Source organism: Staurois parvus, unplaced genomic scaffold (assembly GCF_062004578.1).
Source record: "Staurois parvus isolate SC_StPar_1 unplaced genomic scaffold, SC_StPar_1.0 ptg000165l, whole genome shotgun sequence".
In the NCBI taxonomy this organism is placed as follows: domain Eukaryota; kingdom Metazoa; phylum Chordata; class Amphibia; order Anura; family Ranidae; genus Staurois; species Staurois parvus.
In genome coordinates, this window is record NW_028317961.1 from 12279997 (window position 1) to 12306084 (window position 26088).

General features: G+C 41.5%; 1 protein-coding gene across 2 annotated transcripts in view; it reads right to left on the reverse strand.

Annotated features, from left to right (window-relative positions):
- MAP3K5 (mitogen-activated protein kinase kinase kinase 5) overlaps positions 1–26088 on the reverse strand; it is a 278572-nt gene that overhangs the window by 133369 nt on the left and 119115 nt on the right. For both annotated transcript variants that reach the window (XM_089676223.1, XM_089676222.1), the window contains 3 exons: positions 17192–17331; positions 14963–14986; positions 7630–7823 (listed from right to left, as the gene is read on the reverse strand). In XM_089676223.1, coding sequence (XP_089532349.1) covers positions 7630–7823; positions 14963–14986; positions 17192–17314 — 341 coding nt within the window. In that variant the 5' untranslated portion in view covers positions 17315–17331. The remainder of the gene's footprint in view (positions 1–7629; positions 7824–14962; positions 14987–17191; positions 17332–26088) is intronic.

A 26088-nucleotide genomic window follows, 5' to 3' on the forward strand; every position in this document is an offset into this window, starting at 1 on the left:
TCTGGAAGAATGGTCAAACATTCCCATAGACACACTCCTAAACCTTGTGGACAGCCTTCCCAGAAGAGTTGAAGCTGTTATAGCTGCAAAGGGTGGGCCATCTCAATATTGAAGCATATACCACATGCACACATCCTTTTCTCCTTGCAATCAGCTACAAATCTGACTGCTGCTTGTGAGACACGTCTTAATATTGAAAATGTAACAAATCAGGCTTTCTTTATGAGACAAATAATGTGGAGGCTGTAGTTTGTGTGTGTGTGTGAACATTCCTGTGTAGCACAAAAACAGCTAAGGTTAGAGCAGAACTAAACATTCCCTATCAACATCATTTATTTTTAATTTAACTTTCACATTTCTTCAATCACTTCCCGTGTTTTGGTCCAAGCCAATATGATGTCAAACATCCTAGGAGTCTTTATGAACATTTTTTCATTCCTCTGGAGCAATGGAGGAGGAGCTTCTCAGCTAAAGTGATATTAAAGGCAATTTTTTTTTGTTTTAAAATTACAAACATGTCATGCTTATCTGCTCTGTACATTGGTTTTGCACAAAGCAGCCCTGATCCTCCACCGCTGAGGTCCCCGCTGTCACTCCTGGCCCCTCCCTCCTGCCCCCAGAGCAAGCAGCTTATTATAGAGCCACCCTAGCAGGCTCGCTCACGAACACACAGAGCCCTACCCCTTCTACCTCCCCTCACTGGCTGTGATTGACAGCAGTGTGAGCCCATTAATTGCTTCTGCTGCTGTCTCAGCCAATGAGGAGGGAGAGTCCCCAGACAGCCGAGGCCCTTGTGCACATTACTGGATCACGATGGAGCTCAGGTTAACTATTAAGGGGGCTGCTACACACAGAAGTTTTTTTTACCATCATGCATAGAATGCCTGAAGGTGAAAAACCTTTACAACACTTGAAGCACACCCTCCTGCTTGCATGCCTGAGCTAAGGCCAAATGGATTCCAGGAAGTAAATGCTACATGAAATTTCTTCCCTTACGCAAAATGGCTATGGCTAGAAATGCTAGCGGGGTGTTTTTCAAAGTGATTTCTCATGCATATAAAGTATGGAGATATGAATGGATGGGTGAGTGTGCTTTAACCTCCCTAGCGGTATGATTATTTCAGAATTTTTGGTGCTGAAAGCGGTACCATTATTTTGCATGGAAATATGTAGTTTTTTTATTGTAGGCTGTAATTTTTAGGAATAACTCACTGAAATCTGTCTGAACAAGAGTCTATTAAACATCCCGGGTATGATAAAATTTGAAACACGAAATCATAAATTAAAATTTAATAAATAATCATAAAAATAATAATATAATAATAATACATTTAATTCAATAATATAATCAAACCAAAAACACTGAAATTTGAAATAGAGCGCCAAGTTCGCACATCGCTGAGCAAAGTCGCAAAATCGTCGTTTTCAGTGCCTGATGACGAATTTCCCCACGAATCATTATCACTCAATTCTGCAAGTGGTTCTAATTTACTATCGCTGTTCTCTAGCTGGTCTAAAACCATTTTTGACCTACAGGGACGCTTTTTGGACGCCATGGACTTTTCTCAGTTTCTAGGCAGAAAGAACAGTCAAAATGCAGGCAGGGCACAGGACAAAGCACTAGGGACAAAATGTATGTGAAATGGGTTGAAACAGCAATGTTTTACTATGTAAAATTTGTTTGGAAAAAAATGACATTTTTTTAAATTTTCAAATTTCCAACCGCCGCCGGCACCCGTACGTCCCGATGTCACAGGGACCGGAACACAAAAGCCGGATGCCGGCATCGGCCGGAGGAGATGGACGGGGACGCTGCAGGGGACATATCGCGGGAGTGCAGGACAAGGTAAGTGCTGCAGGGACTCCCTATGCAGCGCCATATGGTAATCCCGAGTGTAGCTCGGGGTTACCGCTTTTGGTACTGACATTTTACCCCGAGCTATACTCGGGAATACCGCCAGGGAGGTTAAATATTAAAAATTAATAAAATAGCATTTCAGTTTGTGCTGCTCAGATAGTTTATTTCCTTTTTAATGTGATAATGTCTGAGAATTAGCAACACACATTTGGACATTCCTAGTTCTCACAGCAATGGAAATTTTACATTTAGTTTTATTGGGCTTAATTTACTAAAACGGGAGAGTGCAAAATCTGGTGCAGCAGTGCATGGTAGCCAATCAGCTTCTAACTTCAGCTTGTTCAATTAAGCTTTGACAAAAAAAACCTGGAAACTGATTGGTTTCTATGCAGAGCTGCATCAGATTTTGCACTTTGCAGTTTTAGTAAATCAACCGCCTATAGTCATATTAAGGTCTTAAAGGGGTTAAAGATTCACTACTAAAAGGTTTATAATGAAAAGTAGGTGACACTACAAAGCTATTTTAAGATTCCTCAAAGATAAACGAATTCCCCCATTTTTTGCACGTTTACTATAGTGCACTCAATTTGACTAGTGTATAAATTTAATTTCCAATGACACTGCAACAGAGCTAGAGTCTAAGGTCTCATGTACACGGGGCATTTGAAAAACTCTTCTAAATGATGGAAACTGACTGCTGGAAAACGAAGGTTAAAAAAAGCCAGTTTAGTCGTGGTTGCATACCGTGTTTATGTGCGTTTGTGTTTAGAAGCATTTTTAAAAGATAACCTCAGGAGACCTTCCCAAATGCGCAGAATGCACTGAAAAATAGTACAAAATTAACTATTTCAGACATTTTGAGAGGATAACCTGTCTATTCTTGTTGTATTCACTATGGATCCCATCATGAGCATAATGCAGCACGTTCTACCATTTTTTCCTTCACGCAAAACCTGGAACTGACTGGTGTACCGGGTCCATTTGAATACATGGAAAACGCTTTGCATGCATTTCTGATTATGAAAAAAGGCTCTTGACAGCATCTGGATATGGAACAGTTAAAAAACGCTTCTAAACGCAAACGCTTATAAACACGGTTAACCACGTTTACATGCGTTCACAGGCGTTTAGTGTTTGAAACGCCGGTAAAATCTACGCCTGAATGCAAGTTTGGTGCGTTAAAAAAGACTACTCAACTGCCTGTAAATGACTATGTGTACATGGACATATAGGAAAACATTAGGGAGAGTTCAGTGGCTGCTGAAAAAAAAACGCTGAACAGCTCCTGAACATCAGTTTAGGAGCTGCAGTGTACATGAGCCCTAAGAAATTGTTCTGCCCTGGATACTGCAGAAAATAACAAAAATAAGTATCCTATTTACTGATAGCCACCTGGAATCGGAATGCCAATACTAAGCACTGTTTCCATTATTTGGAAGATGGGAGATATTAGAGGAAAATATTGTATCATGTTATTTAAACAGAATCAGGAAGTTGCATTATGATTCAAGCATCTTACCTATTTGCTTAATTAATTTATATTGTATAGAAATATTCTATAGTGTTTTAAACACGGCCAAGAGCAAAATCCATGATTATAATGTTAAAGCGGCAGTAAACACCACTTGCTTACTTGTACCTGCAGGTAAACGTATAATCAAGCTTACCTGTAGGTGCAAGGAATATCTCCTAAATGTGCACTACTTCTGCAGTGGGTGACATCACTGCCAGACGTGCACTGCGCTCTGAAGGGACGGCATGCCGCACTCATGACTCCTGTCCGCATATGCGGGAATTATCTCATCGCAGCTCGGCCACTCAAACAGCCGGGGCCCGCGAACCTGGAAGGAAGACCAGGTGAAGATGGAAGCGGTGACGGTGCACTGCTGGAGGGTTTGTTTTAAGATAAGACTCTCAAAATGTGCAAGTATGTAATGCATACTAGCACATTATGACATTAACTTGCAAGGAGAACATTTTTATTTTTTGGAAATTTTACTACCACTTTAATTACTGCTGCAAAGTAGTTAGATTTGGTTCTAATGGTTATTCTCAAAGCTGGAAAGCAAATGAGTTTACAGTGTTAACAGATTCACTGAATTCACTGTATTCAACCAAATTCAGAATTTTTGATTTGAAGTGGAATAGGCTTCTTATACATACCTGTGCTGCAATATTTAATAAGGTTGTTTAAAAGCCATTTATTACAAACTGTACATAAAAGCAATAAACAAGAACCCAATTAAAATGCATTCAAGTCTGGGAAAATAAACATCTAGCTGGGAAGAAATATTTGTGTAGTTAAAGAAATATGTTTGCGAGCCAGAGAAACACCCTAAGCTTGTGTTTCCTGGCAATACAGTTGTAAAAGGAAATGCATAGTCCAGGCCTTGAAATTTCAACTCGCCTGCTCGCCAATGGCGAGTGGAAATTATGGTGGGGTGAGTGTGTCCCTCAGGGCCGTCTTGCTGAGCAGGTTTGGAACTCAGGGCCGAATCTGTCACTCGCACTGGGAGCCATCAGACTGCTCAATAGCTGAGCGCAGTGAAAGCAAAGGAAGGAGTGTGTGCTTTGCTCTCTGCCTCCCTCTAGAGTGCAGTACCCAGCTCTGTGAGTGAACAACGAAGTACTGCAACTTTTTATAGGGGTGTGTGTGTGTACATATGTGTGTGTGTATATTTGTATGCAAGTGTACATGTGTGTGTGTGTACATGTATCTGTGTGTGTGTGTATGTACATGTGTCTGTACATGTGCATATCTGTACATGTGTCTGCGTGTATGTACATGTATGTGTGTGTGTACATTTGTCTGTTTGTGTGTGTACATGTGTCTGTGTGCATGTACATGTGTGTATGTGTGTACATGTGTCTGTGTATGTATGTACATGTGTCTGTGTATGTATGTACATGTGTCTGTGCGTGAGTATTTTGGTGTATGTACATGTGTCTGTGTGTATGTACATGTATGCGTGTCTGTACATGTCTGTGTGTATGTACATGTATGCGTGTCTGTACATGTCTGTGTGTGTATACATGTGTCTGTATGTGTGTGTGTGTACATGTGTCTGTGTGTGTACATGTTTCTGTGTGCGTATGTACATGTGTCTGTATGTAAACCTACATGTATGGGTGGTTTGGACAGGTTCAGGATGATGTGGTTATTATGGGTGGTAGAGTGTGGGGCATTTGAGGTACTGCTGGGTTGGATACTAGGTAGGATATGCTTGGTAGAGTTATGGTTTTGTGAGTGAAAGATTATGGGGGGTTATGGTTGTATGCGGTGCATGGTCTAAGTATGATGGAGTGTTTAGGAGGACATTGGAGGCCCTGATGTAATGTGGGGGGACTCTGGGGACCCTGATGTAATGTGGGTAACATTTAACAGTGTCATTTCATGACATAATTTATGAGGGCGTGTTTAGGGGGGAATTAGGGATGTAGCAAGGTAGGGGGTTGGGTGGGGCAACTGGGGGCGAGTAATTCTTAAGGCCTGGCTAGTAGCTCAGGACTTGAAATTTTAAGCCCTGGCATAGTCAATGCATAGAAATTCAGATGTATGGATGGAGATAGATGAGCTGGGTGCTGGTGCTGCTGGATTTTTATATATAACATTGTTTCCTGCAAGAGGTTGAAAAAGCAAATTAATATGCAGATCCACATCCAGTTAACATCAGAGGTCCTCTTGAGCGACCAATATACATGTTCAAAATATTAACATTCAATCTTGAAGGCAATATAAATTCAAAGCAGGATTATTAGCAACAACATGATTCTGTTCACTTTCTTGCGACAGCCAGCAAGTTTTTTTTTCTAGAGAGGTGATATCCTGATGCCTTCTACTGGCTATACTGCCATCTGCAGACTAAAATAGAAATATGGCCGGGGCAACAAGGCAGCAACAAAAATAATTACACTGCTCATAAAAATTAAAGGAACACTCTGAAAACACATCAGATCTCAATGGGGAAAAATATCATGCTGGATATCTATACTGATGTGGACTGGGTAATGTGTTAGGAATGTAAGGATGCCCCATCGTTTGAAGAAAATTAAAATGATCAACCTACAGAGGACTGAATTCAAAGACAAACCGACAATCAAAGTGAAAAAATGATGCAGCAGGCTAGTCCATTTTGCTGAAATTTCATTGCAGCAACTCAAAATGATACTCAGTAGTCTGTATGGCCCCTACGTGCTTGTATGTATGCCTGACAACGTTGGGGCATGCTCCTAATAAGAAGACGTATGGTGTCCTGGGGTATTTCCTCCCAGATCTGGACTAAGGCATGACTGAGTTCCTGGACAGTCTGACAAGAAACCTTTCGCTGTCAGATGGACGAAACATGATATCCCAGAGGTGTTCTATTGGATTTAGGTCCAGCGAGCGTGGGGGCCATTCAATGGTAGCAATTCCTTCATCCTCCAGGAACTGCCTGCATACTCTCGCCACATGAGGCCCGGGCATTGTCGTGCTCCAGGAGGAACCCAGGACCCACCAGGCTTAGGGTCTGACAATGGGTCCAAGGAATTCATCCCAATACCTAATGGCAGTCAGGGTGCCATTGGCTAGCCTGTAGAAGTCTGTGCATCCCTCCATGGATATGTCTCTCCAGACCATCACTGACCCACCACCAAAATGGTCATGCTGAACAATGTTACAGGCAGCATAATGTTCTCCAGGGCTCCTCCAAACCCTTTCACGTCTGTCACATGTGCTCAGGGTGAATCTGTGAAAAGCACAGGGCCACAGTAGTGGACCTACCAATTCTGGTGTTCAATGGCAAATGCCAATCGAGCTCTGTGGTGCCAGGCAGTGAGCACAGGGCCCACTGGAGATTGTTAGGCCCTCAGGCCACCCTCATGAAGTCTGTTTCTGATTGTTTGGTCAGAGACATTCACACCAGTGGCCTGCTGGAGGTCATTTTGTAGGGCTCTGGCAGTGCTCCTCCTGTTCCTCCTTGCACAAAGGAGCAAATACTGGTCCTGCTGATGGGTTAAGGACCTTCTATGGCCCTGTCCAGCTCTCCTAAAGTAACCGCCTGTCTCCTTGAATCTCCTCCATGCTCTTGAGACTGTGCTGGGAGACACAGCAAAACTTTTGGCAATGGCACGTATTGATGTGCCATCCTGGAGGAGTTGGACTGCCTGTTCACCCTCTGTAGGGTCCGGGCATCGCCTCATGCTACCAGTAGTGACACTGACCCTAGCCAAATGCAAAACTAGTGAAAAACAGTCAGAAAAGATGAGTAGGGAAAAAAATGTCAGTGGCCTCCACCTGTAAAACCATTCCTGTTTTGGGGGTCATCTCATTGTTGCCCATCTAGTGCACCTGGCAATTTCATTAACACTAAAGCAGCTGAAACTGATTAACAACCCCCTCTGCTTCTTAACTGACCAGATCAATATCCCAGGAGTTTAATTGTCTTGATGCTATACTCTGATTAAAAAGTGTTCCTTTAATTTGTTTGAGCAGTGTATATTCAGGTCCTTGCAACCTTTTGTGTATTCAGACTGTTCACTTGTCCTGTCTATTTCCTGTATGATTGACCCTGCCTACATCTAGTTAAACCAGGAGGCCAATATCTGGGAGTTTCAACCATCAAACACATACCTCCTTGCAGATTTTTCTGATGGAGTGAACATTTTTTGACTCTTCATTGCAGGAGAGCCCACATCAACCACTGTGGATACAGGGTTTTTTTTGCTAACCCATGATATATTATGAAAATAATCTATACCCATTAGAGCAAAAATTAAAAAAAAATACTTACCATGAGCTGGCCTGTGCTATTTTTAGGATCTGAGCAAAACGATCCATGAGAGGCAAACAGATGGGACCAAGAAGTAGTTCTAAGTTTGGCTGCATTAATTCTGTTAATCCTTTCATGAGGCTACTTTCACAGCAGAACACCTTGTTATGCGGTGTGATCATGTAGGGAACAAAGGTGTAGTTAGCAGTGCACATCTGTAAAGAAACCCAAAAGGTGTGTAAGTTATTTTTTCTTTATAAGAGAATTGCTGGCATTTGCTTGATAAAACTAATATACAGGAATCCAGGGCAGAACTTGGAGCAAAAAACTGGCATTGCCTTTAAAACATATCAGCCTACATTAATGGGTATGACCAAACATGGCAAACAGTTGTGGAGAAACATCAACTGGCATCAGTGTAGGGCACATCAGGGCCCAAATACACAGCGGGAATAGGTTCTAGTAAATGCTGTTGGTGTATTAAAGGGTTATAATAGCCTGCACTGTATGTGATGATACAGAGGCTCTACCCACAAACCAGAGCTTCGGGCAGGAGAGGGGAGCATCTGAGCTTGCTGGAATGGGGAATTAAGTAAGTCTCTTCTGCAGCCCCTTAGACTTAATGAGAATCTAACCCTTGCAGTGAGGAGTACTCACTGCAAGCTTTTTTTATTTTGCCATAGTTGGGCTTTAACTGCAGGCAGATACAAAACACCCTGTTCAATAGTACTCAGACTGGCAGAGGGAGAAGCAATACAAGGAGCCAAATGGTAGTTGCAGAGCTTGAGTACTAAACAGAACATACTAAAAGGAAGAGAAAGTGACAAAAGAGAAGAGCTCATTAGTCCGCTGCCTCTTCCTTCACTGCTAGTCACAGGGTGAGGTTGAGACAAGATCTGTAAGATTTACCTAACTGCAATAGAGAAGTATCAAATCTTCTGCCTTGCCAGACATGGCTGTGTTTTGTGGCAGAGCTGTGTAAAAATCAGAACTGGATGGACAGAAATACAAATCTTTTGGCAGGTAAAACAGCTCCCATATATGTATTTCATTTTTGTTTGTAACTGTGTCTGGTGTTCAGTTATAATTATTTTGTATAATAAATACATAATTACATTAAATTGAATTTCAGAGCTTTAACAAAACATGTATTAAGTTCACTGACTATAAACAGGTCATTACTCATCCTTTTTTGGTATCTACAGACTGTCACCCATACATTTTATAGTTGCTGTAAATACGAATTGAGTAGATTGACATCATCTGTTAAATACACTTACCATTTTCATTTACAGAGTGCAGAGACTGTTGAAGAAAAGGTCCTATTGTTTACTAAACACAATAGCAAATTATAGTGAACTGACCTCTCACAGAGATTGCACAAGTGTCCTTTATTTCAAGTGCACTTTTTAGCAACTTTACAAGTCTGTAGGAATATATTCCAAACATGTCTCAATATTCACAAATAGTATAATTTTACAAAAGAGCTGTAACTTTTGCCTAGGCTGAAAAATGTCATCAGTCTGCTGCAGGAAGGAGGAGGCATTTCCTCAGTCTACTCTCCTTCACTGATCATGCTGCTATGCTGGAACTCTGTAGCAAATCACAATTTGAGAGGCTGCAACAGGGACTGATCTGTGTCAGACATTTGTCAACACAGTCATACACTGCACAGGCAGCATAATTTCCATTATTTTGTCATCTCTGAACCAGCATCTTAATCCAGGAAGATGCTGACCCTGCAAAATGCCTTTCATTCTGGAGAGAAAATTAGATGATGGCAGGGAGGAGTACTGTGATCTTATGATTGCATTAGGTGGCAGTCATTACATTGCCGTTTCTCCTCTCTATCACGTTCATAGAACATCTTGTATTCAATGAAAAAAAACAAGGAGGTCTGAGAATGGCAGCCATGCTGAGTGAGCGGCACCCTGAGTTCACTATGCAGAAGGGCAGCCGCTTGGCACAGAATCCAGAATCCTGCAGCGATCACTGTATTAGCACTAGTTACTACAATGATTCTCCGCTTCCACAGCAATCCTACAGGTATGGAATGTGTATACCCCTATTGGTCTAAGCTGGACTAATGTAACTATACAATAAAAACTATACCTGGAGTTTTGGTTTAATATAAAAAAAACCCTGCCCCACTTTAAAAGTCAACTTTTACAAACTGACGCTATTACTGCACCAAATTCAAAAACAATTCCCTCCAGTTCATAGATAAAGGACCTGGAGGCAATTAAGACCAAATGTAAGTTGATGTACAAGAACAGGCAGAGTGCCTATCTCTGTGCGCAGTCTAGCAGAGCGGCATGTTTGCCTCTGCTACCTCCTTCCCTCCCCACCTGTTATTGATTGTTAAAGACACTGTCAGCCTCCTAGAAACCAGTGACACTGATACTGGGCAGAACCTGACAGGGAAGCTGCAACACTAGTTCCCTATTTAGGGCCGCCCTCTCCTTATGATTGACAGTGGCAGTGAGCGGGTTTAAAGTGGTTTTAAAGGCTCAAGGTTTGTTACCTTAAAGTATAAAGTTTTAGATTAGAGTGGAAATGGATTAGAACACCTGTCAGTTTGTATTGCTGTCTGTGTCCCAGTTAGCGAGATTCACCCTCTCCATTTGTCCTGTTTACTATTATCACTGAAAGTAGAAGTAAAAGAAAATGCCAGATTTTGGGTTGTTCCCAGAGGTAATAGAGGCAAAACCTTCCAATGGGGACTCTAGTTCTGGTGACTTGGGTGGGGGTCCACAAGAAATTTCCTTAAATTTCCTCTAACTTCATATTTGGTAATGGGACAGAAAGTGAAGGTAAATCTCCACAATGAGACAAAGATGGCAAAAATAAACCCTACAGGGGTTATAACCTCACTTACCCTTACAAAATGAAAAAAAAAAAGTAAGAAAAAAGTTCTACTTTAATGCAATCTATGCATTAAGGTACAACACAAAAAAAAAAAAACAAATAATAAGGGAAGCACACAAATGGTAATTTTTCATGTTACTTTAAACAGAATAACATTTATTTAGTATTCATGTAATTCTGCATATGTAATTTTCTACATTATCCATCTATCTCTTCATTTAATTTATTGCATATTATTTGATAATGTTTTAACATTTATATCTCATTCACACGAGTGTACCAACTGATGTGCCTGTGTGGAGGACTGTTTTTCATGGACCTCTATGTGCATCCCAGATTGTACATCCAAGTACAGCAAGGATCAGAACACTATCCGTGTCCTGATCCATGCATCAGACCCATGTAGATGTGCACTCCGGGATGCACATGAAGGTTCTTCCAGATCCATGCAGCAGGCTACTTGTCACTGATTTAACAAGCTGCCTGCACACCCCTGCACGGAACACCTGTGTGTGTGTGTGTATATGTGTGATGAAACCTAAAAAAAGGAAAGCTACAAAAGTGATTAGTTAAAATAATATCAAGTCATTATAGAATGCACACCCTGATATTTATCACCCGGGGCAGATCTACTGTACATTTTGATATAAATGATGAAACACACAGCACATACTAACGCAGGAGTAAGCAGGCTGGGCTATGAAGCAATAATACACATGCAACCACAGGAATGAAAAACAAGACACAGGAAAGACAAATGAGCTACTAAGAATATCAGTAAGTTTCCTGCATAGTCATAGTGGTTATTATGCAGAATAAACGAAGAAGCAATAAAGAATGCAACATGTAAACAAATAGCAATGTAGTTTTCAAATAAATAGCTTATTCAACTGTTTGGTATATTACCAACGAGACAGCACATATTTTGATGTGACATTAAAACACTAAACATAGCTCTACAGTTGCTCTCAGTAGCTGCTTATCTGTTTTAAAAGAACATGTTTAATGCTTTACTGTCATACAGATCTTATCTTAGAGTGCTTTATGTCTCCAACCATATTTACAATAATTTTGTTTCCCCTGAAAATAGTATCCCTCGAGGACTGGTATAAAACAGTCACATTATTACCAACTACAGTAGTTGTTTACAGGGCAAAGAAAGTAAAAAGGGACAGCTAACAAGGAGGCACATAACTGTAATGCTGGGTACACATATTCAAAATACCAGTTGTCTCCAAACTGCAGACCTTTGCTTGCTTTTATCCGGCCCCTGGGGCACGTTTACTCCCATTGTTGTAAGATACTATTCCTCCCACTGACACCAACAATGGGGCATAATTCCTTTCACTGACAACAAAAATGGTGCACTCTTTACCCCAATGACACCAACAATGGAGCACTATTCCTCCCACTGACACCAATATTGGGGCACTCCTTACCCCTGTGACACCAACAATGGGGCACTATTCCTCCCACTGATACCAGAGATGGTGCACTTTTCCTCCCATTGACACCAACGATGGTGCAGTATTCCTCCCACTGATACCAAAGATAGTGCACTATTCCTCCCACTGACACCAACGATGGCGCACTATTCTTTCCCCTAATGCCAAAGATGCACTGTTTACTTACAATGACGCCAAGACAATTTCTACTCCCACTGGCAACAGTCCAGACCCCTGAAGTCTGAAGGACAGTAAACTGGCCCTTCGTTTAGAAATTATGAAGACCCCTGCTATATACTATGCCCTTACTAAAGAAGCCTCGACCTACAGTATCTCACAGAAGTGAGTAGACCACTCACATTTTTGTAAATATTTTATTATATCTTTTCATGTGACAACACTGAAGAAATGACACTTTGCTACAATGTAAAGTAGTGAGTGTACAGCTTGTATAACAGTGTAAATTTGCTGTCCCCTCAAAAATAACTCAACACACAGCCAATAATGTCTAAACCGCTGGCAACAAAAGTGAGTACACCCCTAAGTGAAAATGTCCAAATTGGGCTCAATTAGCCATTTTCCCTTCCCCGGTGTCATGTGACTCGTTAGTGTTACAAGGTCTCAGATGTGAATGGGGAGCAGGTGTGTTAATTGTGGTGTTATCGCTCTCACTCTCTCATACTGGTCACTGGGAGTTCAACATGGCACCTCATGGCAAGGAAATCTGAGGATCTGAAAAAAAGAATTGTTGCTCTATATAAAGATGGCCTAGGCTATAATAAGATTGCAAAGACCCTGAAACTAAGCTGCAGTACGGTGGCCAAGACCATACAGCGGTTTAACAGGACAGGTTCAACTCAGAACAGGCTTCGTCATGGTCTTCCAAAGCAATGAGTGCACGTGCTCAGCATCACATCCAGAGGTTGTCTTTGGGAAAAAGACATAAGAGTGCTGCCAGCATTGCTGCAGAGGTTGAAGGGGTAGAGGGTCAGCCTGTCAGTGCTCAGACCATACGCCGCACACTGAATCAAATTGGTCTGCATGGTTGTTGTCCCAGAAGGAAGCCTCTTCTAAAGATGAAGCACAAGAAAGTCCGCAAACAGTTTGCTGAAGACAAGCAGACTAAGAACATGGATTACTGGAACCATGTCCTGTGGTCTGGTGAGACCAAGATAAACTTATTTGGTTCAGAGGGTGCAAAGCGTGTGTGGCGGCAACCAGGTGAGGGGTACAAAGACAAGTGTGTCTTGCCTACAGTCATGCGTGCACTGGGGAGCTACAGTTCATTGAGGGAACCATGAATGTCAACATGTACTGAGACATACTGAAGCAGAGCATGATCCCCTCCCTTCGGAGACTAAGCCGCAGGGCAGTATTTCAACATGATAACGACCCCAAACACACGTCCAAGACGACCATTGCCTTGCAAAAGAAGCTGAGGGTAAAGGTGATGGACTGGTCAAGCATGTCTCAAGACCTAAACCCTATTGAGCATCTGTGGGGCATCCTCAAAGAGAAGGTGTAGGAGTGCAAGGTCTCTAACAACCACCAGCTCCAAGATATCGTCATGGAGGAGTGGAAGAGGACTTCAGTGGCAACCTGTAAAGTTCTGGTGAACTCCATGCCCAAGAGGGTTAAGGCAGTGCTGGAAAATAATGGTGGAAAATATTGACACTTTGGGCCCAATATAGACATTTTCACTTAGGGGTGTACTCACTTTTGTTGCCAGTGGTTTAGACATTACAGTGCGACATCTAACTGCATCGCTGAGTGAGTTCATATTTTCAGTAAATGTTGCCATTATTACTTGTGTGTTTTATTTGCTACATTCTTTTCATTTATGTTTGGTGCAAGCCCTACCTTACATTTATTTATTTTGGTTGTCGGAGTCCTTTGGAGGATTAGGCCTCATGCACACTGAGCTTAAAAAATGCAATTTATATAGACGTTCAGCTTTTTCCTTTTTGCTGCCTGTAAAAGCACCTCTATGTTAGACTATGTGGTCATGTACACTTAAGAGTTTACAGACATATTTGAAGAAGAGCATTTACAGGCAAAAAAAACCCTGTTCTGATAGGATCTTTTGAGCAGAAAAATCTGCACATATGCACGCATATATATTTTAAATAGCCAGAATAAATTAATACTCTGGCCAGTAGAATGCATTTACACTGAAATGCCATACGTGCATAAACACGAGTAAATATGCACATAAACATAGATACATACTGTAACATTGAAGGTGTTTTATTCCTGCCAAATTCTGGCTGAAACATGATGCTTGTTTTCATGAGCCCGTTTGCATGAGGCCTAAGGCATTTTCAGATCATCTGCTAGAGTTGTGTTCTTTACTCTCCTGTGCTACGCTGTTGGATTTGGTTGTTTAAATTGGCCCTAGTAGGTGTATGTAGGCATGTGAGGTTGGGACCTTAGATTGCAAGGCAGGCCATAAACAGAGCAAATTTCTTTCCTGCAACCATGGGTTTCCTCATCAACACAGACAGTGTTGACAGAGGAATCCCTCCCACAGAGCCAATGTGTTCTGCTGATGGGGGGACGTGGGAAGCCATCCCCACCAGGAGAACACAGTAAGTATTGATAGTGACTATAACAGCCACTAGGAATAATTGCATGTAAAATTCAGCAGGCTGGTTGTACCCAAATTGATTGATCGATCAACTTGGGTACATTCAGTCTGCCCATGCATGGTTTGAATCTCGGCCGATCCCTGCTGAACCAGCACAGATTCAAACCGTCTATGGCTGACTTAAGCTTCTTGAGGGCAGAGACTGTTGTGAATGCCCAAAACATAAGGAGCTGCCTAAATTGTCAGCAATATATAAATGCAAAAAAATAAAAATGACAACATAAAAACGATATAAAAAAAATAAATAAATAAATATATATATATATATATATATATATATATACCGGTATTAGAGAAGCTAAAAACATAGAAATGAGGACAGAACCCAACAGTATATTGGTCAGACAATTTGTTGTAGTTTTAACATGCAAAAAACAAAAAACCCCATACTCACATTATTCTTTTGGCATACAATTTCCTAAAAGAAAAAAAAAAACATATTAGAACTCTGTATTCTTTTTTTCTCCTTAAAGAGCTAGCTAACTCTCTCTGTGGACTTCTGCCTACAGGTAAGCTTACAATCAAGCTTACCTGTAGGTACAATGAATATGTCCTAAACGAAATGTGCACCATTCACCCCTGGTTCACATATACAGTCAGGTCCATAAATATTGGGACATCGACACAATTCTAACATTTTTGGCTCTATACACCACCACAATGGATTTGAAATGAAAGGAACAAGATGTGCTTTAACTGCAGACTGAAGGAAAGGAACTGCTCATGATCCTAAGCATGCCACCTCATCAGTGAAGCATGGTGGTGGTAGTGTCATGGCGTGGGCATGTATGGCTGCCAATGGAACTGGTTCTCTTGTATTTATTGATGATGGGACTGCTGACAAAAGCAGCAGGATGAATTCTGAAGTGTCTCGGGCAATATTATCTGCTCATATTCAGCCAAATGCTTCAGAACTCATTGGACGCCGATTCACGGTGCAGATGGACAATGACCCAAAGCATACTGCAAAAGCAACCAAAGAGTATTTTAAGGGAAAGAAGTGGAATGTTATGCAATGGCCAAGTCAATCACCTGACCTGAATCCGATTGAGCATGCATTTCACTTGCTGAAGACAAAACTGAAGGGAAAATGCCCCAAGAACAAGCAGTAACTGAAAACAGTTGCAGTAGAGGCCTGGCAGAGCATCACCAGGGATGAAACCCAGCGTCTGGTGATGTCTATGCGTTCCAGACTTCAGGCTGTAATTGACTGCAAAGGATTTGCAACCAAGTATTAAAAAGTGAAAGTTTGATTTATGATTATTATTCTGTCCCATTACTTTTGGTCCCTTAACAAGTGGGACGCACATATGCAAACTGTTGTAATTCCTACACCGTTCACCTGATTTCGATGTAAATACCCTCAAATTAAAGCTGACAGTCTGCAGTTAAAGCACATCTTGTTTGTTTCATTTCAAATCCATTGTGGTGGTGTATAGAGCCAAAAATGTTAGAATTGTGTTGATATTCCAATATTTATGGACCTGACTGTATGCAGCCGTGCGGCCGTGTTTTGAGCGAGCACGAGAGCCCATTCATTTGAATAGACTCCCGTGCCCCTTGACACTCAGGGAAGAAGTCCCTGCACTTATTTGGAAACCGAAGCCCGCATGGGAACCTCGGTTCCCAGTACAGTTGCGTTTTCAAGTGCCCAGATAGTCCACAATGAGAGGTGCTGAGCTGGGTGACAACCTTCAGGATGCTGAGCTACGAGGAGGATAGGGTGTCCTTCCTTACATAGTGACAACCCAACTCATGCATGTGTGTCAGTGCAGCAGCCACCAGATCAGAGATCTGCACACACAGAGCAGTGTGGTGTCTGGTGAGTGAGCATTTTATACAGTATCTCACACGGATTGAATCACACGGATTTACTGGAAGTCACAAAAGTATTATATGCGGATGGAGCACTAATTTGCTGACCTGACCTCGTCAAGCCTGCACATCTTTGAACACTCTCTCGGTTTATAGACTATTGATACAATCACGTTCTTATTTGGCGTTGATAATACGCCACACTCACTTGCATTTATGTGATACTGATCATTATTGTTGACTTAATTTTTTATTATAAGTTTTTTCAGCGCTGCACTTTTTATATTGATTGAGTAATGGCTTCTTACTTCAAATCTGGTGTATCTAGCAGTCAGAGGCAGGAGTGCGTTATATCTCACACTGCAGATTTAAAACTATGAGTCTGTAGCTACAGGAATCCTAGGCATACTCCTATACCAGGAAGAACATTGCTATTTTCAGGAGCAATTTAAGACAAAAGGTCCGTTTTTCAGAGCACCACTTGGGTACAATTAACATTTCTAGATGTTACCTCTTACATTACAAATCTTCAATCTTTGAATTCAGATCCACAATGAAATATTTCTTCAGTATGTGTTTCCTTTCGGGATTTCATGGCAAAATTTGTATGCAACCCCAAATCCCTTCATACTGACAGTTGTGTTTATATGCTATTTCATAAATGGGTTTTTATACCCACAACCCATGGGTGGAGTTCACCCTTTTGACAATAATATAGTCAAATTCTATATGTAAAGTAGAAAAAAAGAAGTATTTGCTACCTTGATGAAGGTTTGCACTAAATGATTTTTGCTGGTCACTGACTTACCTTGAGTGACTGAAGAGATTCAGAGTTTGTGTCACAGTAGAGGATGATATTATTAGCCATGCTAAAGCTTTCTCTAACACCCAGGTGATAGAATAGGGAAGGCTGTCGAAAGGCATCAGTCATTTCTACGACCGCAATATCTGCATACACAGGAAAAGAAAAGTCAGCACTTTACCTTGCCAAACATAGGAACACATTTTAGTCTATGACCATATTTACATAAAAGGGGGTGTGTGTCCCTTTTTATACACAAATGCCAGGAAGTTGGTTTGTGGCAACAGCTAGTGTTGAAAAAAAGTGAAGAACATTTTTCCCATAACCGGCTATTTTCAACCTACATAAAGAAACAGCTGCTTCACAGAAAGTAAATTGCTAACTGGGCTTTATTGCAGCTGCATGGTTCAGTATTATAACATACAGTAATCTCCTAATAATGCAAGTTTTAATTATCAGCATTTAAGTGCTGTAATGCCAAGACACTAAAAGTGCTGATTATGGGGGTATTATTCCAAAATCCAAAGACAAATGTCATCAGGTACATCAAGATACAGACATACTGTATAAAAAAAAAAGAGTCTATGAAAACAATGTAATTCAAAACATGCTGATGCATTATTACTATTATTATTATTATTATACAGGATTTATATAGCGCCAACAGTTTGCACAGCACTTTACAAAATGAAGGTAGACATTACAGTTACAATACAATTTGGTACAAGAGGAAACAGAGTGCCCTGCTAGTTAGAGCTTACAATCTAGGAGGAAGGGCTGAGTGATACAAAAGGTAATAGCTGTGGGAGATGAGCTGATGGAGGAAATAAATTTACTAAGTAGAAGCAGGATAGGCTTCTTTAAAGACAAAGGTTTTCAGGGATCGTTTAAAGGTGGATAGATTAGGAGACAGCTGGACAGATTGGGGAAGGGAGTTCCATAGGATGGAAGAAGCTCAGGAGAAGTCCTGGAGGTGAGCATGGGAGGAGGTGACACGGGAACTAGCAAGCAGAAGGTCTTGGGAGTATCGAAAAGAGCAGTTTGGTTGATATTTTGAGACCAGGTTGGTGATGTAGCTGGAGGGGAGAGTTGTGGATGGTTTGTAAGTTGTTGTTAGTTTGTGAGTATAGCTTGAAGGCTAGGTTCACACTTGTGCGGTATCCCTGCAGGTGTGTTGCTCATTCATTTGAATCGTCTGCTGTATCCACTGAAAAAAACAGGGAAAAGGTCCCTTCCGCAGGGAAACTACATAGTGCAGTGCCCAGTTTGGGGAAACTGCACTGCGGTTTTCAGTGCATGGGGGTGGCATTAGGATTAATGGTACCCTTACGTATCTCCTGGGCGGCAGAGCGTTTTTTTGTGCCAGCGGCTGCGGAAACAGATGTTCGGTCCTGCAGCGGCAACCACCCACACAAGTCTGAACCTATGTTTTGGTCATGCTGGTGGGACAAACAAAAGGTACAGACAAGCCTTGCGAGTTCCATGACAGAAAACACATGGTAGACTCAAGGTAAATAGAAGCGTATTCTCAGACTAGCTGAAGACTAGCTGAGACATAACTAAAAGTCATAAGCTTTTTTGCTTTTCTGAAAGAAAATCCTATGTAATTTCTGGAAGCTAATAAAATTAGCAACATTCCAGGACTCCTCGGATGCCTACAAATATAAGAGAAGGCTTGCCTGATCCAGCCAGAAAGGGAAACAGTTATGTCTGCAGGCCCTACCCTACAGCTCCAAACCAAGTCAAGCACCCGCAGGGAATGAAGAGACTAAACAAAATGAATTTCCTTGCCTAATTGCTACTGTTCTCCATTGAAATAAGCTGGAGCTCAGATGCTCTCGCTTCCTTGCGCCATAGGCTTAAATATACACATTTACATATAGCCATAACCATTGGAAAAGCCATTTCCCAACCAGATCATGCCTGTAGATAGCATTCAACCTTTTGCTTTTAGATGTTCCCTATGTAAACTATTGATAATGCAAGGGATGAGCCAATGCTGCTTCTGCCTGCATAACGCATTTTGAACCCTTCAAGCTGCTGTTAGGAAGATATACAATATTTGTAAAACCCTATACTACACTGTAGATGTCCACTGCTTTTTCTTGTTTAGCCAACATAAAGGAAAAAGAGCAGGCAATTTACTGTTAGGCCTCAGGCACACAAGCATCTATCTGCTCCTGTACACTGAAGTGTAGAAGAGAGCCGTCTATGCCAAATATATGTACACAGCCATGCTTGAGTAAATGTTTATGTGCGTGAGGCATTTCTCCCTAAACACAAAAGTGGCGCACTTGGGGAGAAATGATGTACGTGTATGTGCAGATAAATGCCAATGCAGAAGCAACTGGTGTTTACCCAAGCACGGCCACATACAGTCATTCACATTGGCAGCTGTACGTGGCAGAAGAAAGTGCTGAGGTATTACGCTGATAAACACCAGTGTGCATGAGGCTTTACTGTGTTTATGTTTTTTTGTGAATCAAGCTGTGACTACTGTATATTTCTCCTAACGTCTACTCAGTCTCCAAGGGAATGTACAGAGAACGGACTGCTGCTAGCCACTCTATCACATTGGTGCATACATTATCACAGTCTGATGTAAGCTTCATACTAAGATGCTTAGATGCTCAGTATTTTGGTTTCTTAAAGCACCCAGACTAATCTACTTTTGACGTGTCAGCACAGTAGCATGGATAAAAATTAAATAAAAAGTCTCGCGAGCAACCAAAACACTCAAAAAAATATATAAAACAAATAAAAACCTCAAAATAAAGTCGCTTACACCCTAATGTGTCTAAAACTAAACAACCAAATCAGTGCAGTGCCTTCCAATTAACAAAAAATGTATTCGTAAATATATACACATAACAAAACTAGTGCATAATAGTGAATATATAAAGTCCCATATATCTTGACATAACTATAATCTTTCAATATTGTATCTTCATACGACATATAACAGTGTTCCTCCACCAACACCTGGAGCTTTTTGACCTCACATTATACAACCACATTATACAATACACCATGCTTGTGTCCTCTAAATGGGACAAAGTAAGATGCAGGTTCCCCTGTTGGCCCACCTTCCCACAACAGGCTTTAAATCTTGTCCACCTAAACCTACTCCTCCTCTCCCCAGCGATCCGTAAGAAACGGAATAAGCAGAAATGGTGCTTTATCGTTTAAACACTTTATTAAAATATATATAAAATGCCACTCACATGCTTTTGGCGCTAAATTGCACCAGATATGTACCACATAACAGCAATATAAACTTCCTCCATTTTCCTATACTCTGACTCCGTGTAGCGTCATGACTTCAGCTGGCCCCTCCCCTACTCGTTACGCCACAGTTCACGTGGCTTCTTCAGAGAAATGTAACGCTACGTTACTGCACCGATTTTATATGCTCTATTACCCACAGCCATTTTACCGGGTCTACGTTCCAGGATCCATCACACCACCGGAACCACACTCCCGAGAATCTCCTAAATGTTGTATTGCCCATATTTGCTCAACTTGCTACACCAATATAGCCCACTGACCCATACATATTATAAGGATACGAATACTTGTTGGAGGGTTCAGAAAAAGGAGGAAGAGAGCTGAAACTACACTCTGCAGAGCTCAGTGAGGAGAGCTCTGAGAGCTGATTGGAGGAAAGGGACACACCTCCCTCCGCACAGCACACAGGAACAGAGCTGAGGATGTTAATCAGCTGGAGTTCCCTGCCTGTCACCATTGTCATCTTGGTGTCAGGAAAACTTGTCAGAAATGATTCATGCTGATAGCAGAGGAGCAAGACAACAAACAGAAATTACACTAAGTGCTCTTAATTGAGACAGTTACACACTATAGAGGGATATGTTTTGTTCACATTTCATGTTTGAGGTTTACAACCACTTTAACTAAAATGTACCTTCTATTGATCTTAGCCTCCTATAAATTCTATTTTTTTATCAGCTGTGGTTCTATTTCCAGTTAGAGGGTGGCTATGCTTTGTTTACCATGGTCTAGCTGTAGAAACATAGCCACCCTCTCTGGCTTGCTCCAGAGATGAACTAGGGACTATGATTTATAAACTATGGAATATGTAGTGTGCATAGAGCAGTGCACACAGCAGTAGCTAATATGCACTGCTTGTTTAAAACAAACAGAATTGAGGGGGGAGGGGAGGAGAGGTTTGGAAGCTCCCGAGGGATGTTAGGAGGCAGAAAACCACATTCTGATACAAATTCATGAGTCACTTTAAGCCCCTGTTCACACAGATGCGACTTGAAATGCGATTTGATGCAAAATCACATGACAAATTGCATCCAATGATCAGCAATGGAACTGTTCTAATTAGTGAGACTGACTACGCCAGAGTCACACTGTCATGTTTCACATGACTGTCATATGCCTTTAAGTGTTCTCTGTATTTTGTCTCTACTCCTCCCTTTCCTGTGGTTTAGTTCTTGCTGTATAGATAGCACACCTCTTTTCCCAGTAATGAATTTCAGCTTCTAGCCTCATGTCTTATGGAAGCAGATCACATTATGATCTTTTGAACTATCTGATGTTCATTGTTGTAAGATTCTCTCAGTTTATGGAATAAACTTCACAAGATCTACAAGGTGTCCTCTAGATCGAGTCACTGCCTGTGTTATTCAACTAAGACTGGAGTTATCGCTATCTCATCATAATTGTAAGTTACAGAGATCACACTTTCAATGCTTAGATTGGAGAGACAAAACACACACCATTTTGAAAAGTAGTTCCTGCACTACTTTTGCCAATTTCGGGTACGACTTGCATAGACATCTGAACACAATGTGCACAAAGTGAAGTTGTACAATTTTAAAGTCGGATCCGGTGTGAACCGTGACTGGGGGGGTGCTTTGGGCGAATTGTCAGGGGGCGGTAAACCCATGGCCCAACTGCCATTTTACCACCCACCAACCGAAAGTACATGCTAAGACGAAAATGGGATTTTCTCTGATTTCCTTCTCCTTCTTCAGGACAGGAAGTGAATGTAAATCTCCCCAGTGGAACAGAAGAAAATAACCCAGTAAAAGCTTTAATCCTTTTGCACAATCACAACTAAAACAAGTTTAACTTTTACAGTACTTTAAAATCATTAAAATACGAATGCATGATTACTAAAAAAAAGCACAAATAACACAAAGCGTTGAAAGAAGTCGATTTTTCTATAGAAAGCCAGTATTTATTTAACACACGCACATAATATACTTGTTGAACATAAAAGTAATAGCTCTAAAGTCTAAACCATAACTTTTCAAACTTGGCCCACTGTAGTTCCAAATAGTGTGAAGCTCAAAAACAAAGCTGTATTCAGGCAAAGATGTGACAGAGCTGCACAGAAAGCCCCACTCCAATAAAAGAGCAGTTTGAAATACAATTTCCTGCCAAGTCAGAAAAATGATACAAAAAAAGTTCCTTTGTTAGCAAAATTTTGCAGCTGGTAATTGTATAAGAATGAAAGCCTCATTTAGCTCGAGTTTACAATTAAAGTGAATCCGTCATGGAGCAAAATACCTTTGTGAGAAACCTTTGATTGAAAATACCTTTTCTGTGACCCTTAGGCTGCAAACTAATTGTTGGGTGGATTCTGTTTCCCTGCCATTGAACTAGTTTATAGCTCAGAAATAAAGAATGGACGTTGTTATATAAAAGGGAGCAATGAACAGTGGCAAGGGACCTACCCTTATACCCCCCAAAGAAATGTCCATGGATGTTGCTAAGGGTGGTCGTAGATGGATCTCTCAAATGGAACAGCATCAGTGAAAGCTCTGGTTGTATGGTAGACCTCTCAGGAGAAGTTGTCATTGTTTTCTCCTTTACTCAATATTTGTGTGTCAGAAATAACTAACACATACATATTACAGCTTCTGACACTTGAAAGTGTTGAGAGGCTAACCACTATTCAACCTACAGCAAGAGATAATCGGATATGTACCAGATAATACTTTCACTATATGCTCACCCTAGATTATTTAGAATATAAAAGACATCCCAACCACGGCACCACCTGCCTGGAGTTTGCATGTTCTCTCTGTGCCTGCGTGGGTTTCCTCCAGGTACTCCGGTTTCCTCCCACACTCCAAAGACATGCTGGTAGGTTAATTGGCTCATATGTAAAGTGCTGCGTAAAGCGCTAAATAAGTACATTAAATAATAATAATATTTTCTAAATCTGGACACTTTATACAGATTTTTAAAAAATCAATAATAATAAATGGGTCTATACGTTTGTTGTTGTGGAAATTGAGGAATTTAGTTTTTTACAGCAAAAAAAAAACTAATATTAACAGTCAAAAAGAATCTGGAGGGTATAAAATGAGGCCTGAGGTGTGTATTTTGTGTAGATTCTGAAGTAAGACAGCCGACACACATCCTATTTTCTGTCTTTAGCCATAATTAAGACCTCTCCAAGGATATTCTCCACATCACTTAAATACGACAATGTCTTCCTGTGCTTGTTGACATACCAGTGATCACTTGTGAATGTTGCATCAGCGGATTATGTACATATTCTTGGATGACATAGAAGACAACGATACAGTTCTTAGATATAGATTAGTCATTTTTATCCATTAAAAGGGTGCTATGTCCACAGTATATACTTTCATTTTATAACATCAGCACCGTAATAATAACACAAACAATAGTTAGATTTGACCTTCCGGTTATTATTTGAAAAATCTTCTGTTGTGAGTTCTACCTGTCTGCTTATCTCTTTCCACAACTTCCTAGATTCCCAGCATACTTTGCAGCTTCTCATCTGCTGTTTACTTTCAATTTCTAAGGACTACATATTCCATGGTACCTTGCTGAATGTAAGCTGTGATTCCTGTACTGACTCCACCTCCTGAAACTCCTCCTCTCAGCTCCTCTGTAGTTTAGAAAGCAGGCTCTTTGAACTGTGTGACACAGCAGTGACTACTCACAGAATTCCTGTAAGTAAAAGTGTGAGGATCTTAAAGTACCGTATTTTTCTCTCCATAAGATGCACTTGTTTTCCCCCCAAAAATGGGGTAAAATGTCTGTGCGTCTTATGGAGCAAATATGGAGCAGCCGGCCCAGTATTCCCGCTGCTGCCATGTTAGAATACCCAGCTGGCCGCTCGGCTCTTCTGTGCAGCAGAACCTGCTCCTCGGTCCTACCTGTTCCTCAGTCCAGTGGTGTCCTCACTGTCTTCTCTCCCTGGCTCCAGCATCTTTACTGTGGGCATCCGGCTGTGACAGCTTGCGGCTTCACAAACGGGTGCCCACTGTGCGAGAAGCGCTGCGCTTTGTGAATGGTCTGGCAGTCTTCTGGGACCTGTCAGGAGGGAGGACAACTCCACGGAAGTGGGAGCGGGTACCTGTCAAATTCGGGCATTCGCTCCCCAGAGGTCTGCAGTCTCTGGTCATCTCCTGTACTATGTCCGCAGTCTCTGGTAATTTCTGTACTATGTCCGCAGTCTCTGGTCATCTCCTGTACTGTGTCCGCAGTCTCTGGTCATCTCCTGTACTGTGTCCGCAGTCTCTGGTCATCTCCTGTACTGTGTCCGCAGTCTCTGGTCATCTCCTGTACTGTGTCCGCAGTCTCTGGTCATCTCCTGTACTGTGTCCGCAGTCTCTGGTAATTTCTGTACTGTGTCCGCAGTCTCTGGTCATCTCCTGTACTATGTCCGCAGTCTCTGGTCATCTCCTGTACTATGTCCGCAAGTCTCTGGTAATTTCTGTACTATGTCCGCAGTCTCTGGTAATTTCTGTACTATGTCCGCAGTCTCTGGTCATCTCCTGTACTGTGTCCGCAGTCTCTGGTCATCTCCTGTACTGTGTCCGCAGTCTCTGGTCATCTCCTGTACTGTGTCCGCAGTCTCTGGTCATCTCCTGTACTGTGTCCGCAGTCTCTGGTCATCTCCTGTACTGTGTCCGCAGTCTCTGGTCATCTCCTGTACTGTGTCCGCAATCTCTGGTCATCTCCTGTACTGTGTCCGCAGTCTCTGGTCATCTCCTGTACTGTGTCCGCAGTCTCTGGTCATCTCCTGTACTGTGTCCGCAGTCTCTGGTCATCTCCTGTACTATGTCCGCAGGTATAGCACATACATAATTACATTGATTACATTAGTTCAAGCTGGACTGGGTAAAATTGTCATACCTGGAATTTAGCTTTAAAGCAGAATAAACTATTATTAAAAAACATATACCAACGGGTAAGCTTATAATAGAGCTTACCTGTAGGTATAATAAAATTTCTTCTAAACTTGCACTGTTTAGAAGATATTCACATTGGCTGCAGTCGATGACATCTCCGGTACATGTGAGTGTGCCCTGAATGCAAAGAGCGCTGTGCGCATGCATGGATGATATCTGAGTAAAAGGGGCCCTAAACTGAACAGAATAGAAGAAGTAGAATGATTGCATGATGAGAGCACAGGCAGCACAGTGGCTAAATGGTTAGCACTTGGCCTGGCAGTACCAGGTCTGGAGTTTGCATGTTCTCTCTGTGCCTGTGTGGTTTCCTCTGGGTACTCCCGTTTCCTCCCACACTCCAAAGACATGCTGGTAGGTTAAATGGATCCTGTCTAAATTGGCCCTAATATGTGTATGTATGAATGTACTTTAGGGACCTTAGATTGCACACCCCTTGAGGGTTAGGGACTGATGTGAATGTACAATATATATGTAAAGCGCTGCATAAATATATATATATATATATATATATATATATAAATAAAAATAAATGAGAGAAAAGGCTTTTTCCAGCTGCAAAACAAATCAGTTGTGACATGCTGACAAGTGAACACAGATCCTGCTATTGCTGGCTTCTCATTCTGCTCCCTCTGATTCTAGTACCTTCAGTCACAAACTCAAAGTATTTAACCAAAAGATCAGTACAAGAGCAAGGCA